At 40.5% G+C, this 12493-nt stretch overlaps 1 protein-coding gene across 5 annotated transcripts in view; it reads left to right on the top strand.

Moving 5' to 3' along the window:
* The first annotated feature begins 133 nt into the window (after positions 1-133).
* SRBD1 (S1 RNA binding domain 1) overlaps positions 134-12493 on the top strand; it is a 122707-nt gene continuing 110347 nt past the window's right edge. Inside the window, exons 1-10 of one of the 5 annotated variants that reach the window (XM_032683958.1) lie at positions 134-234; positions 1463-1565; positions 5139-5324; positions 5957-6053; positions 7344-7420; positions 7846-8011; positions 8976-9338; positions 10782-10948; positions 12090-12207; positions 12353-12491. In XM_032683958.1, coding sequence (XP_032539849.1) covers positions 7344-7420; positions 7846-8011; positions 8976-9338; positions 10782-10948; positions 12090-12207; positions 12353-12491 — 1030 coding nt within the window. In that variant the 5' untranslated portion in view covers positions 134-234; positions 1463-1565; positions 5139-5324; positions 5957-6053. Of the gene's footprint in view, positions 235-385; positions 495-1462; positions 1566-5138; positions 5325-5382; positions 5474-5934; positions 6054-7343; positions 7421-7845; positions 8012-8975; positions 9339-10781; positions 10949-12089; positions 12208-12352; positions 12492-12493 lie in introns of those variants that run through there. The other 4 variants (XM_032683957.1, XM_032683960.1, XM_032683959.1 and 1 more) reach the window with 4 other exon arrangements.

The following is a 12493-nucleotide window of genomic DNA, read 5'->3' as shown; positions in this document are numbered from 1 at the left end:
GCGGATGCCGCCGCCGCCGCCGCCTCCCCAGCACCTCCACCCCGCGCACCCCGGGGCGGGCCCCGCGCTCGGGGGCGGTGCGAGGGCGGTGCCGCCACCGCCCCCTCGGTCCCCGCTTCCTGCAGCGCGGCAGCGCCGCCGCTTCCTGCTCCTCCTCTTGGCGCGTCGGGCGGGCGAGTCCGCCATGGCCGCGCTGGCGGCCCTTTCAAACGCGGCAGCCGGCGGCAGCAGGGGGTAATGACTGGGGAAGCCTCCCGCTCCTCGCCGGGACGGGGCCGTGGGTGAGGCGAGGCGGGCAGCGGGGTTGCGCTGGCCCCGGTGCTCTCCGTGCCACACCGCGCCTGCAAGAGAGGGGTTCGCTCTTGTCTCGGTTGTCTAGGTGGAAGCGAGCCTCTTCTTTTCCTGGGCCTCTGTCTGTTCTCCCGGCCTCACCCCCAGGCCGGCGGGACAGGGTGGCATCGCCCTGCAATGGTGCCCGACCCCGTTGCGAGGGGGTGAGCGGGACCGGGGATGCGGGAGATCGGGACACCCCCAGGCTGGGCTGAGATGGGGGGGCGTCGGGGTCTTCCTACGCCCCCGTCTGGCTTGGGGCACGGAGGGGCTTGTGAGGTAGCTCACTGCGTGGTCCTACCAGGGAGCTGCCCTTCCCGGGCGGGGAAGGTGACGTTTAGCTCGGTTAGTCCTTCCTCTTGAATGATACCAATAGACCTGAGGAAAGCAGGGTGTCACCAGGGGAAGAGTACGGCTTTCAAGTACATAAAAGTTTAAGCTCCATCACGTTTCTGGGCCAAACAGCAGTGATTTGGGTGGTAGTGACTCACCAGTCAACAAACAAGTACATTATTCTCAACTCCCCTTTTGCCTCCTAGGCTCCAAAATGTGTGTTTTGGTGTGATAAACTCTGCTGTGGCAGTCACCATGCAGAAGACATGCGTGTCTTCTGTGTCCCTTCGGAAGTGAAGACATCCCATTTAATTAAGCTTGATGGGAGTGTATAGCTGGTTTGGTGGATTGGAGAAAAGGAGTAGTTGCACTTGATGTAGCAGTCTGTTGCTGTATCAGGAGCAGTATCCCCCTGGTTTTGGATAATGTCTGTCTTCATAGTTGGTTTGAGATAAGTGGATTAGTGAAAATGCATGAGAAGTGTTTGTGTGCTCCCTTTCTGATTCGTTTACAGGCTCCTGCACAACACAGGTTGTTCCTTTTCTCCAGCGGGACCACTAGTTATAGGAACAGGCATGGAGTAGAGTGTGCTTTCTCAGGGCGTAATTTGTGTGTTTCATCTTTTTGGTGGTACTTCTGTAAGTAGTACCAATAGGTGCTATTCCTACTAGTCTTATACCTTTGCCTTTCCAATTAGCTTTGGGGACTGTTTTGCTGTATGTCCCTCCCTTTCTTTCTGTTTGTAATTTTCCAGTTAGCGCTGGAGTGTCCTAAATGGTGTCTACCACTCCTTTCTCAGGCAGGCCTGACTGGCTTTGTGCGACTCCTTGGAAATCTGTACCAGCTTCTCTGAGCAGAAGTGTCTGGAAGTTCTCCAAGATTTTAACCTCGAGAGGATTACAGTAAGTTGGATTTATATTTTCACATACAACTCAGTTGACCTGATAAAACCCTGGAGACCCTACCGTTGGTCTGCATAGCATTTTTTCCCCTGTGTCGTTGGCAGTACGCTCACACGTTGATTTTTTTTCTTAGAACGTTATTGTAGCATGCAGTGGAGCTATCTTAAAATGACAAGCCAAATCAACCTGTTGAGAGCCTCCATATATTTATTGAAGTGGGCCATTCTGCTGCTACTATAGTAGTCTGAAATTCACTTGTCATGTGGGATTTGTATAGTGCTTTTTATGTCCTGCCCCAGGTGCTTCATGTTATAATAAACTGGTTTGGCTTAGACTTAGGAAGAAGCTGAAATGCAAAATTCTGTTATCCTTGCTCTTTTATTTGCGATGGAAAAGCAGAGGCTGTAGAACAAAGGTTGAGGAGCTTCATGCATAGAGGGGTTTCTGTTCTGGTAAGGAATGTGTTGCTTTGGATTAACTGGAAAGGGGCTTTGGAAGTTTTTGTGGCCTTTTTAGCTGGAGAGGACTTTTTGCAGTTACTGAAAGGAAGTTAAATTCCAGATGTATTTGTGATGGTGGTGTGTTTGTTTGGATTGTTGTTTTTTGTTTTGTTTTATGTTTTTGTTGAATCCTGTGCCTTCAGGTAGAAAAATCTATTTGATCGAGTTATTTTTGATTCTGAAAATTGTTGGTGGAACTTCAAAACAGGTGTGAGCTAGTGCAGGAATTTTTCTGGGGAGTTAGGAAAATGAGGGGGAGTGAGGATTTTTTAATCTAATTACTTGTAAACTGTTGTTAAACTTCTCTTTCATAAGCAAGCAGTTGCTTATGCCACCTGGATTCACATATGAAGCAATTTGCTTTTAATTGGTTGTGCCTTTGCATGAATAGGGAGATTGAAGAGAACAGCAGTCTCTAAATGAGATTTGGATTGCTCCTTAACATAATAAGGTCTTTAAGGCCTCAATCTACTTATATTCTATGTGCAGCCTAAACCTACTTGGGGAGAGAGACCAGAGAAATGATTGCTTCCTTGCTGTATGTTTTGTGCATACCCATATTAGGATTCTGTACAGTAAAGTATAATAAGAGCTACCCTGTCAGTTGTCTTTATTCCTGGCAGGCCCAACGCTGAACTACACTAGCCTTATTTTAATGAGTAGCTGATAGGCAGGGAGAAGTGTGCTATTTACAGCTGTCAGGATAGTGATGTGGAGCTCTGCATTGGATGCAGAGAATAGAAGTGGTGGGAAGAAAATAACTGGCAACGAAACTGATGCCATACTATTTGGGGAGTGGACCTAGCAGATGTCTTTTTCTACAATAGCAATGATTTAAATAGTTTTAGTTCTTCTTCACCGGATAGCGTAGTAGCTCTGTGAAGTCCTTTAATTTTTAACTGGGAAGTACTTTTGAAGAACATGCTGTAACAGTTCGGTTTTGTGTGGTTTAGTGATGGCTGAGTGTATTTCGAGCAATGATGCTGTCATCTGGGACATGGACAAGCAGGTGGATTTTGATTCCCCTGAACAGGAGGCCAAGGGTCTAATGTGAAAGTTCAGCATTAAGGTTTCAGACTATTGCACAGAAGCAAAAGATCGTATATGGACAGATACGAAATGAAACAGGAGTTGGGAGCCTAAGTATGTGGGCAAGGTCAGAGTTTCCAGGGCCTAGCTCATGTTACCTGCCATGGAAGTAAAATACTGTTGGAGAGATGAGTAAGAACTGTTTTTCTCAAAGAACAGCATTGCTTAAAATTAAAAGGTTTGCGATTACATATATAAAATGAGAAAAAATGGGTTAGCTAGTGTTACTTGGAAGTTTTCTGGCCTCAGATGTGAGGAGAGCTGCTAGAACAGAGCTTGTAGGAGTTCAATATGCCAGTTGGCAAGCTGGTGAAATCCTGCGCAGGGTGGTTGGATAACTTATGAACAGCATTGGATACTGCATGTTTACTTCCTTCAGGTGATAAGTACAGGAAATGCCAAGCACTGTAAACACCTCTGATAAGGTACAGCACTACTGAACACAGACACAGGAAGGGAAAATGTTTGCTCTGACCTGACAGTGGTATAAACAGGTTACTCTTTGATTTTTCAGCTTTGTGGTTGGCTCTTCCTCAGCTATGGGACTCTTCTGGTTTTGAAGGGGACATAGATCTATGCAACCTCTAGTTTCTTTCCTTGGGGGTAGAAGCGAGCCCTCACTTTGAGTATGGTTAACTGAAGATGACAGAGAAGGAAGAGGTAAAGGCAGCTTTCCCACTGAGGCGAGTCTATCTGGAAAATATGATAGGAGATAAGTGGCCAACTTCTCACTGGCTTGATCCCAGCATGCTGTGGGAGGGTGAATAAAGCTCTTCTGAGTTCCCTCAAGACTTGAGGTAGGAGATGTGGGGGACCATATCCCCATAGAAGCGGAGCATGGAACTAGCAATAGGTGGTTTGATTGCCTTGTCATGTAGTCAGTGCAGTCAGTGTCGTAGATGCCCCATGTGGAACTTAACTGTATTTGCCTGTTTCTTGAATCTTCCTGCCTCACTTAAGGGACTGTCTCTAAGCTTTCTAAAAAAAAAATCTGTATTAGTTATCTATCATCATCAGTGGCATTTAGACTTGTTGCTTTTTCATCCTCTTCCCTGCCTCCCCCTCCGCAGTGAATCACAGAAGGGCTGTTTTTCTTAGTCATTAACTGTAGGTGTTTGCACACCCCAGCACAAGCAGCTCAAGAGGAAAATTTAGCAGACAGCTGTCTGGCAATTTGGAATTAAATCAGAAGTACTTTTGTGGGTTCTAATTAAAAAATTATTTTTGTAAACAAGAAGTATACTTGTAGTAACTATAAGATTCTTTTCTACAAATAAGTAGTACAGTTATTTTGTTGTATTCATTATGAGAAGGAGAGGTGGTTATAACTTATTTCACTTGGAGTGAAATATCATGACTTTTTTTCCTTATGATACCCCATGTTTGATACTTATCTCACAGATGCTTTTTTGGTATTGGCTTTTATTTTCATCTGTAGAACTCCATTTTAGCTTCTGACCATGGCTTGACTGTTCATGGAGAGCAGAGAGTTACTCTGAAATAAGTTTTGTGTTTTGAATTGATATCTTACCTTAGTTCAAATTAACTTTAGTTGCAGATATAAAAGCCTTTAAGAGCAAAGTTACCACTCTTCTCAAGAAAATTTAGTAGATTAATAGCGTAATGAAAGTTGGAGTTTATGTATATGAGACCAGTCCTAACTCACTATGTGCTTGTAAGAACTGACACTATTGATGAGTGGGACAGAGGACAGATTCTGTGTTGGTCTTATCTTTGATCTTCTGGATCAAACATATTTGTGACTTCTCCAGATTTCTAAAGGACTGCAACAAACGCTTTAAAGATGATCTAATGATTTTTTTTTTAAGTGGAAAATCTAAGAAATCAAATAAACCCCCCCCCCAAACCCAAACATTGAAATGCCCTGTAAAGACTTAGCCTTATTACACATCACCTTCTATTCTATTTCATGCTTTCCTATGCCATTTTTATATTGACTGTATGGATGTTCTGCTTCTTTCAGTGCACTGTTTGAAGACAAGTAGACTTGGACTTAAGGATGTAGGAGCAAATACTACTCTGTTCATGAGGAATGTGAAAAATGCCTGGTTTCAAAGACTAAGGAGCTCATCTCCTGTTGTTGTGCTGATACGGAGAGTTAAATAGGTCATCAGCATTGGATGTCAGGAAATACAATTAAGTTTATAAAGTGAGCATTACTATTGCCACAATCTTACTTAATGTAACAACATAAATGTTGAGATATTTTGAGACTCTGCCCTTGGCCGCTTGAGGTGAGAGGGAAATACTAGTGGAAAAGGCCTTCCAGATGAAGTTTTCTTTCTACATGGACTTTGGGTAAGCTCTGGAACTGTCATTGGTGATATGCTGAGTGTTCAAAACTGGCAGTGAAGTTTAGAGTAGTGTTACTTAGCCAGGGGGTTGCTGACCTCCAGTGAGAAACTCTGCATATTGGCTTTTTCCTTCTTACTTGCAGTGATTCAATGCGTAGCTTCCAAAATTGCTTGCAATACTAAAGAATACCCACCTAGCTGGATTAGGTGAAGAAGAGTGACAGATATAGAAATTGTAAGCTAAACAGCTAGTTGGAAAACTGTGAGAGCTAACCATTTGAAAAGTGTGCTAGTGCCTGCAAAAAAATGGATCAGAGATCCATCTGGCTTGGATGTTGCCTAATTTTGGAAATCTTGCTGTTACTGTTTTTTGGTTTTCCCATTCACAGATTAAACTATGATATAAAATGGAAACATTATTTTCATACCTCTGGGGTAATGGAAATAAATAACTAATTAATTCAGAACTGTGATAATGACTGTTCAGGTATAAAGAGCAAAGGAAAACGGAGAAGTGGATTGGCTGGATGAAGTTGCAGGTGTCTCAGAACTGTCAGTGAAAAGTCACCTGGGAAGCTAATAAGGTGAGTAATATTTGTTGTGTTCTGTGGAGATTTGTGGTTTTCTGTGGTTGATGTGTATTCTAACCAGTCACGTAATAGGATTTTGGTCAGTGAAACAGCACAGAAATGCTGACCTGTTACTGACCAAGATGATTGGTAGAGGAACGCGTTTTGCAAGCAAGCTAATAGTACTTTTTGACGTTAACCTCTTTCAACTACGGTGCTGAAAATTGTCATCTAAATTTTTGTTCTACTTTACAAAGAAAACTTGCTGAAAGCCATTTATAACAGTGGTTGTGCTACTAGCGCTTGAGTTAGAATGAAGTTAGATTAAAGGGCGTTTTGCCCTTAAGTTAAATGGCACTTTGCAAAATGCTTATCCACTTTGTGTTGTGCAAACATGGGACTTCAAGCCTCACAGTGGTAAGGCTGCATCAAAGGTCAAGTTACAAAGAGTTGGAGAACACAATGTGAAGAACGATGAAATTGTACCAGATAGGGGTAAAATATGCTTCTGAGTTTTAGAATTATGGAAATAACTTATGATTTGCTTTTTTTTTCTTGTTAAATTTTTTAAATTTTGATTTTCTATCAGGTAAAATTTTGAGGATACCTAAAACTTTTTAACTAAAACTGATAAATATGATTATTAAAATTCACGTGCCCAAATACTGCCAAAAATTCTGTAACTGTTTAACTGAAATGTAGCTATTGTAGGTATGAAACTAGGATCAGGAGACAGTGTATGTCTTGCCTTTTTACTTTTGATAATTGTTTTATGCACTTGCTATATGCTAGTGAGCAGCTCATTCAAAATAATAGTTTTTATTGTGCATACAAGCAACAGATAGTCTTTAAAGGTGAAATTCTAGATCAAAATGGACAATTGTCTTGTCCTGTCCCATCAAAGCCCTATGTGAGCTCACTTTACTAGATTTCAATTTGATTTGCTGTGCTGTTTAGATGGATGGAGGAAAGACTGGCGTAGTATATATAACACCCAATAATATGTTTGAGAACCAGTACTCTTTTTGCTAGGATAACTTTACATGCAAGCCAAATAATTAACTCCATGTGAAGAGAAAAGTAGTTTGAGAGGTTATAGTGCTGGTGTGTTTGTTTGCTTTGGTTGAATGTGTGCTGCTGTGGCCTAAATTCTTGGATGCCGAGAAATCCAAACTCTCTCTAGAGGAAACTTTTGTGATTGGTGAAGACATTATGAGGGCACATTTGGCAGTGAGTTAAAGGGCTGAATAAGAGAATACAGCTTCAACCAAATGTCCTATTTCTCTCTTCTTGCCTCTGTTTCAGATGTCATCTCTACCAAGGAGGGTGAAATCTCAAGCCAAAGCCCTTACATCAGAAGAACTACCTTCGTTTCTTAATTCGTAAGATCATTTTTTTTTCCTTAGGATTTTTTTAAAGCTTTATACTAAGCGTGAGCAATTGCTTAAGAACAGCACTCGGTTTCTGAGAGGTTGATTAAAAATTTTTCATGCGCACAACTTCAATTATAAAACACAAATTACGTATGTTTCTTCATGCTCACAATGAAGGTATCGTGAAAGGGAATTGCCAGTTCTCCAAACAGAATCAGATGTGTACACATCCCCAGAACTAACTTCATAAAAGTTGGTAAATTGTTCAAGTCATTCGCTCTGCAGCAGTGTGAAAGACCTGTATTTGTTGAATCTACCTACCTTTCTGGTAATTCTTACTGTTTGCTTTCTTTCATGCCAGAAAACTCAAATTAGCTTGTGTATGTATATTTTTTATTCTTATAGGCGATATTGTTGATTCGTTTGTTTTTCAGGAGCTCTGAATCAGAGGAGGAAGAGGAGGAATGGAAGCCAGAAACAAAAATCACCAAGAAACGTTGTTTGCCAAAGAAAAATGAGGCAAAAATTAAAAAAGCTGCTGTTCCACAGCCAGCTGGGGCCAAGAAAACAGTCAAGAAGGTAGCAATAAAAGAGGAATTGGTGAGTATCTATAAGCAAGAGACATATAATTACTGCAGTTGGGAAGTAACATGACCAGAATTTTTCCAGCTTTGGTTCGGTTGGTTGCCCGAGTCTGATCAGCTTGTATGATTCCACTGTTCCTGTAAATATTCAATATGTTGGATAAACATGGCTTTCTTATGCATTAAAGTGTCCATATCTAAGGGCGGCCTTGAAAATTTTGACCAATGATAATGGGACGTGGCTTTCCCTGGAGATCTTTCGACAATGTAAATAAATAATGCCTGTCTTCTTTCTCTAATATCTCTGGTTTCTGTATTGCACCTTTGACATCTTCTACTTTTTCACTGGCTGGGTAGCACAAAAAAAAGGAACCTGTGCTTACATTTTCTTGCATGGCTGTCCAATCCAGTAAGGATTACAGTCTTAATATGATTAATAGAAAATGCTGTTTTCTTGGAGATCACTTGCCTCTGTCAAATATTAACATCAGAGATCACACCATGGCAAAGCCAGTCCTTCTGCCTTCTGAAGATGATCTCTCTGGAAATTCAGGAAAGAAGGTGTGGCTTGTCCAAGGTTGAACTGTATCTTGGCAGACCGAATCTCAGTTCCAGTTCTCATGCTGGGAACCTAATTCATTAGGAGAGTGCTTACCTGCCCTGCTTTTTCCTGTTTTGTTGAGATGAGTGGAGGTAAAGACTGTAGGCCAGTGTCTTCTGAACCAGAGTCCAATTAAATTCTTTCCTGCATAATTTTATTTAATCTTTTAAATCACAGTTCTGCTGGATGTGTTTGTATCATTTCCTCCATGAAAGATATATTTCAGGTTATTTGATTTCTGGCTTGGCATTTCGCTGCTGAACAGGGACATCACTTGGGAAAATGATGTCTGTTAGCAAGTCTTTCTAGATTTTAAATGCAGTGTTGAACTACTTTGTAACAGTCAATGCTTAATATGGTTTCAATGTCTTTTTGGCAGAATGTGTCCTTGCCTATTGCACCTGTAGAAGATAATAGAATGCAACTTCTAAAACCTAAGGAAGAAGATGTAGGCACTAAACCAAAAAGTTTAAATCAAAAGCCAGAAGTGCCTAAAAAAATGGAAATAAATTCATTCCAGGGGAAAAACAAAAAGAGTTTAGGGAGTGATGAGAAACCCTCAACGAGTGTTCCTGTAGTGGGGAATCAAGTGAAACATGAGAAATGTGAAGAGGCTTTTGCATTTGATGAACCACCCTCTAAAAAGATTAAGTTGAATGCATGTCCCGAAGGAAAGCCAGTTAAAAATCTTGGAAGGAACAAAATAAAAGAAGAATTTGAAATGAACTGGGATATTGTACAGGTATGAGATCTTTTCCTTTTCTGAGTTATCAATGAAACTATTTCATACATAACTGGCATTTAGAATCTTAACATAAAATTTCAGTCCTCTGAAGTTAAGTAGTCATTTAACCTCTGCTTAAGCTGTCATACTACATGTATAAATATAGATGTTGGTTGGTAACTGTTAGCATTCTGGTATTTGTGACTTTGGCAGTCTTTAGTACAAATCCTGTAACACTTTGCCCGTTTCACCTTTATCAACACATGTGTTTTTTTTGTGGATGTACTCAACTGAAACTCCTTCAGGAAGGGATGCTGAAAGATTTGGGATGACTGTGCACAATTTCAGTTTAAGATTTAATTAGTGTGGATTGTTTTGTTGTAGAGACTCATTTGAGAGTGTTTATGGTCCCATCACGGAGGAGATCGTGTTCCTCACACAGCAGTGACATCAAGGGAGATACCGTCTTTGTTTTTGTAGGATGTTAACTTTGAAGCTGTTCAGGTGAAGACAGTTTTAGGATAGCTCTTGTGCTGGGAGACTAGGTGTGGTTATGGAAGATTTTAATATGAGCCGAATGGGAATAGTTAGGACACGTATTCATCATGCTTAGTACTCGCTGCTTGAGAAGACTATAAAATTTTGTTCGTGAGTTTCCTAAAATAGTCTCGGAAATACAGATGGAGAATTTGATCCTTGTGTATTGCTGCTCTAAAAGCAGTGACTATGATTGCACGGGTGTTGTTATATTTTAGGCTTCAGGATAAAACTTTTGAAAGGCTTTTATATCAGCTATCTATGGGATTAACTGTAGTGAAGTCCAAACAAATTGTGACAGTTAAAATGTTACTAAGATAAGCTGCTTATATAGTTTTTAATTAATTTCACATTGATACACTATAACTTTATCTTTAGAAAGGTCAATTTGTACAAAATCATGTTTAACTTTGTGAGGTTTGATTCATCTTGAGACTGTTAGTAGTATCATGTTAGCTTCCTGTTATTGGTTGAGTGGGATTTGGATTAACTCTGGCTTTGTGGGTTTTGTTTGTTTGTTTAGTTTAACCATGATGTATGTCATTGTTGGCTTAAAACAAAAATTGCCAAATTTTCTCAGTTACCATGTACAGTTTACTGTCTTTCTATTTTGTTTTATAATTTTGGTTTGGTCTTTTTTCTGTTTCCAAGAGGCAATCCTTCCTGTTTTTTTTACTGTGGTTACAAGTTTCTGGAAATATTGTTTGCTGCATGTCTTGCTGAAATACTGGATGTGATGGCTGGATGCACGAAAATCCTGACATCCACTCTTAGGGAGGACAGTAGTCCCTGCTGACCAGTGGAATATTCTGGGAGTGGTTTTGAATGTTGAGTGAGAGGCTCTTTAAAGCAATCTACCACCTTTCTTAAGTGTGTTTTGTTTCTTTTCTGTGTTTTGTTGTTTTTTCTTTTCTCCTTTGACAGGCCTTGTCAGACATAACAAATGTTGAGCCATGGGTATGTGCAAACTTAATTAATCTCTTTCAAGAAGAAAACACAATTCCTTTTATTGCTCGGTATCGAAAAGAGCTCATTAATAATCTGGAGGCCGATGCCTTGCGAGAAATGCAGCAAACCCTGGAAGAGCTACGGTAAGTTAGCACAAGGAAGTATCTGGGTGGGAGGTAAGTAACAACTGATTACTACTTCTGTGTCCCTCTTTTTGGCACTTTGTATACACTGCAACTATAAAGGAGCTTATAAAAAAAAGGGTTTAAAACTGAGATAATTATGCTTGATACCCCCCCGGGATTTTGTTGGGTTTTTGTTGCTTTGTTTTTTTTTACTCTAAGTAACAAGACATCTAGCATTATTAATTGCCAAAGAAAAACTAACATCTTAATTTCCTTGCAGTTTATTACAACTGCACAGAAAAAAATTTGTACTGAAAGAGTAGTTTATAGAGATGTGTACCCAGATAAGATGTAAGCTGCATCTTAGAAAAAGAATCACTAAGAGTCCCTTGGCTCCCTGCTTGGAGCAGGGAAGCCTCTAGCAAAGAGCCCTTCTTGAGGCTGGAGTGTACCAGGAGAGCAGGCTAAACTCTCCCAGACCATTGCAGCAAAGAAATGATCAACAAAGCTTGTTGCAGTGATGGGTGAGACTGCTTTCATTCCTTCTTGCTTTTGCGTGGCCACATGTTCTTGAGATGGCAATTGCACAGACTTGCCAGCTGTTTGGTCAACATGGTGCCTTCCTCCTTGTACTCCCTGCTATCCCCTATCAAGAGGTTCTTTCCAAAGAAGGAAGGTAACCTGAGAGAGTTCTTGTCTGAACAAGTAATTTCAATAACAAAATACCTCTGCTGTTGGTCATGTGTATCTTATTGAAGACCTGGGAGTTTAAATCTGGTACCCTGTGCTTGATGCTGCAGAACTATCTGTACATGAATTGCAGCTGTAAGTGTTCATCAGCATGGTTTTATCTTGGGGCCTTTTTGTTTGGCTTCTAGGTCAGTAATCTTGTAGAAATGTAAGTAGCAGTATTGACTATCAGTATTGTTTTCCTTAAAACTATCACAAGATATTTTGATACAATTTTGAAATAATTGGAGAAAGAGAGTAATGGTTAGAAACTTTCATATTTTAAGACTTGGTTTGTTGAGGATTAGCATGAGATACCATCTTCAGGGGTTCCAGAGAGTTTCAGCAGTGTAATACACAAGGTCATGATCAACAGACTTTTTAATTCACTGTGAAATGTGACTGTTAATATTAATCTCTTGCATTTTAGTACTGTTGCAAAGAAGACACATACAACGATACAGAAGTTGAAGAAAGAAGGAAAATTATCTGGTTGCCTTTTGAAAGCATTATTAAATTGCAGAACTTTGGAAGAATTGGACCACGTGGTCAGTAGTCTGGTCTCTTTCAGATCATCCTTAGTTTAAATGTAATCTTGCATAACTAAATAGTGCATAATGTCAAGTACGTAGCATGACTGAAATATTTCCTTGCTTTTTAATAACTATGTTTTGTTTTCTTTTTTGTTATAAGTCTGCACCTTATAAAACTGGGAGTAAAGGCACCAAAGCCCAGAGGGCCAAGCAGCTGGGATTAGAACCTGCTGCTCTCTCCCTCCTGCAGAACCCTGTGGAACTCAATCTCTTTTCTTACATTAGACCCAATACCAAAGGT

This window comes from Chiroxiphia lanceolata, chromosome 3, assembly GCF_009829145.1.
Source record: "Chiroxiphia lanceolata isolate bChiLan1 chromosome 3, bChiLan1.pri, whole genome shotgun sequence".
Taxonomy (NCBI): Eukaryota; Metazoa; Chordata; class Aves; order Passeriformes; family Pipridae; genus Chiroxiphia; species Chiroxiphia lanceolata.
Note: the sequence above shows the minus strand (reverse complement) of the source record. Positions and strands in the feature narration are given on the sequence as shown.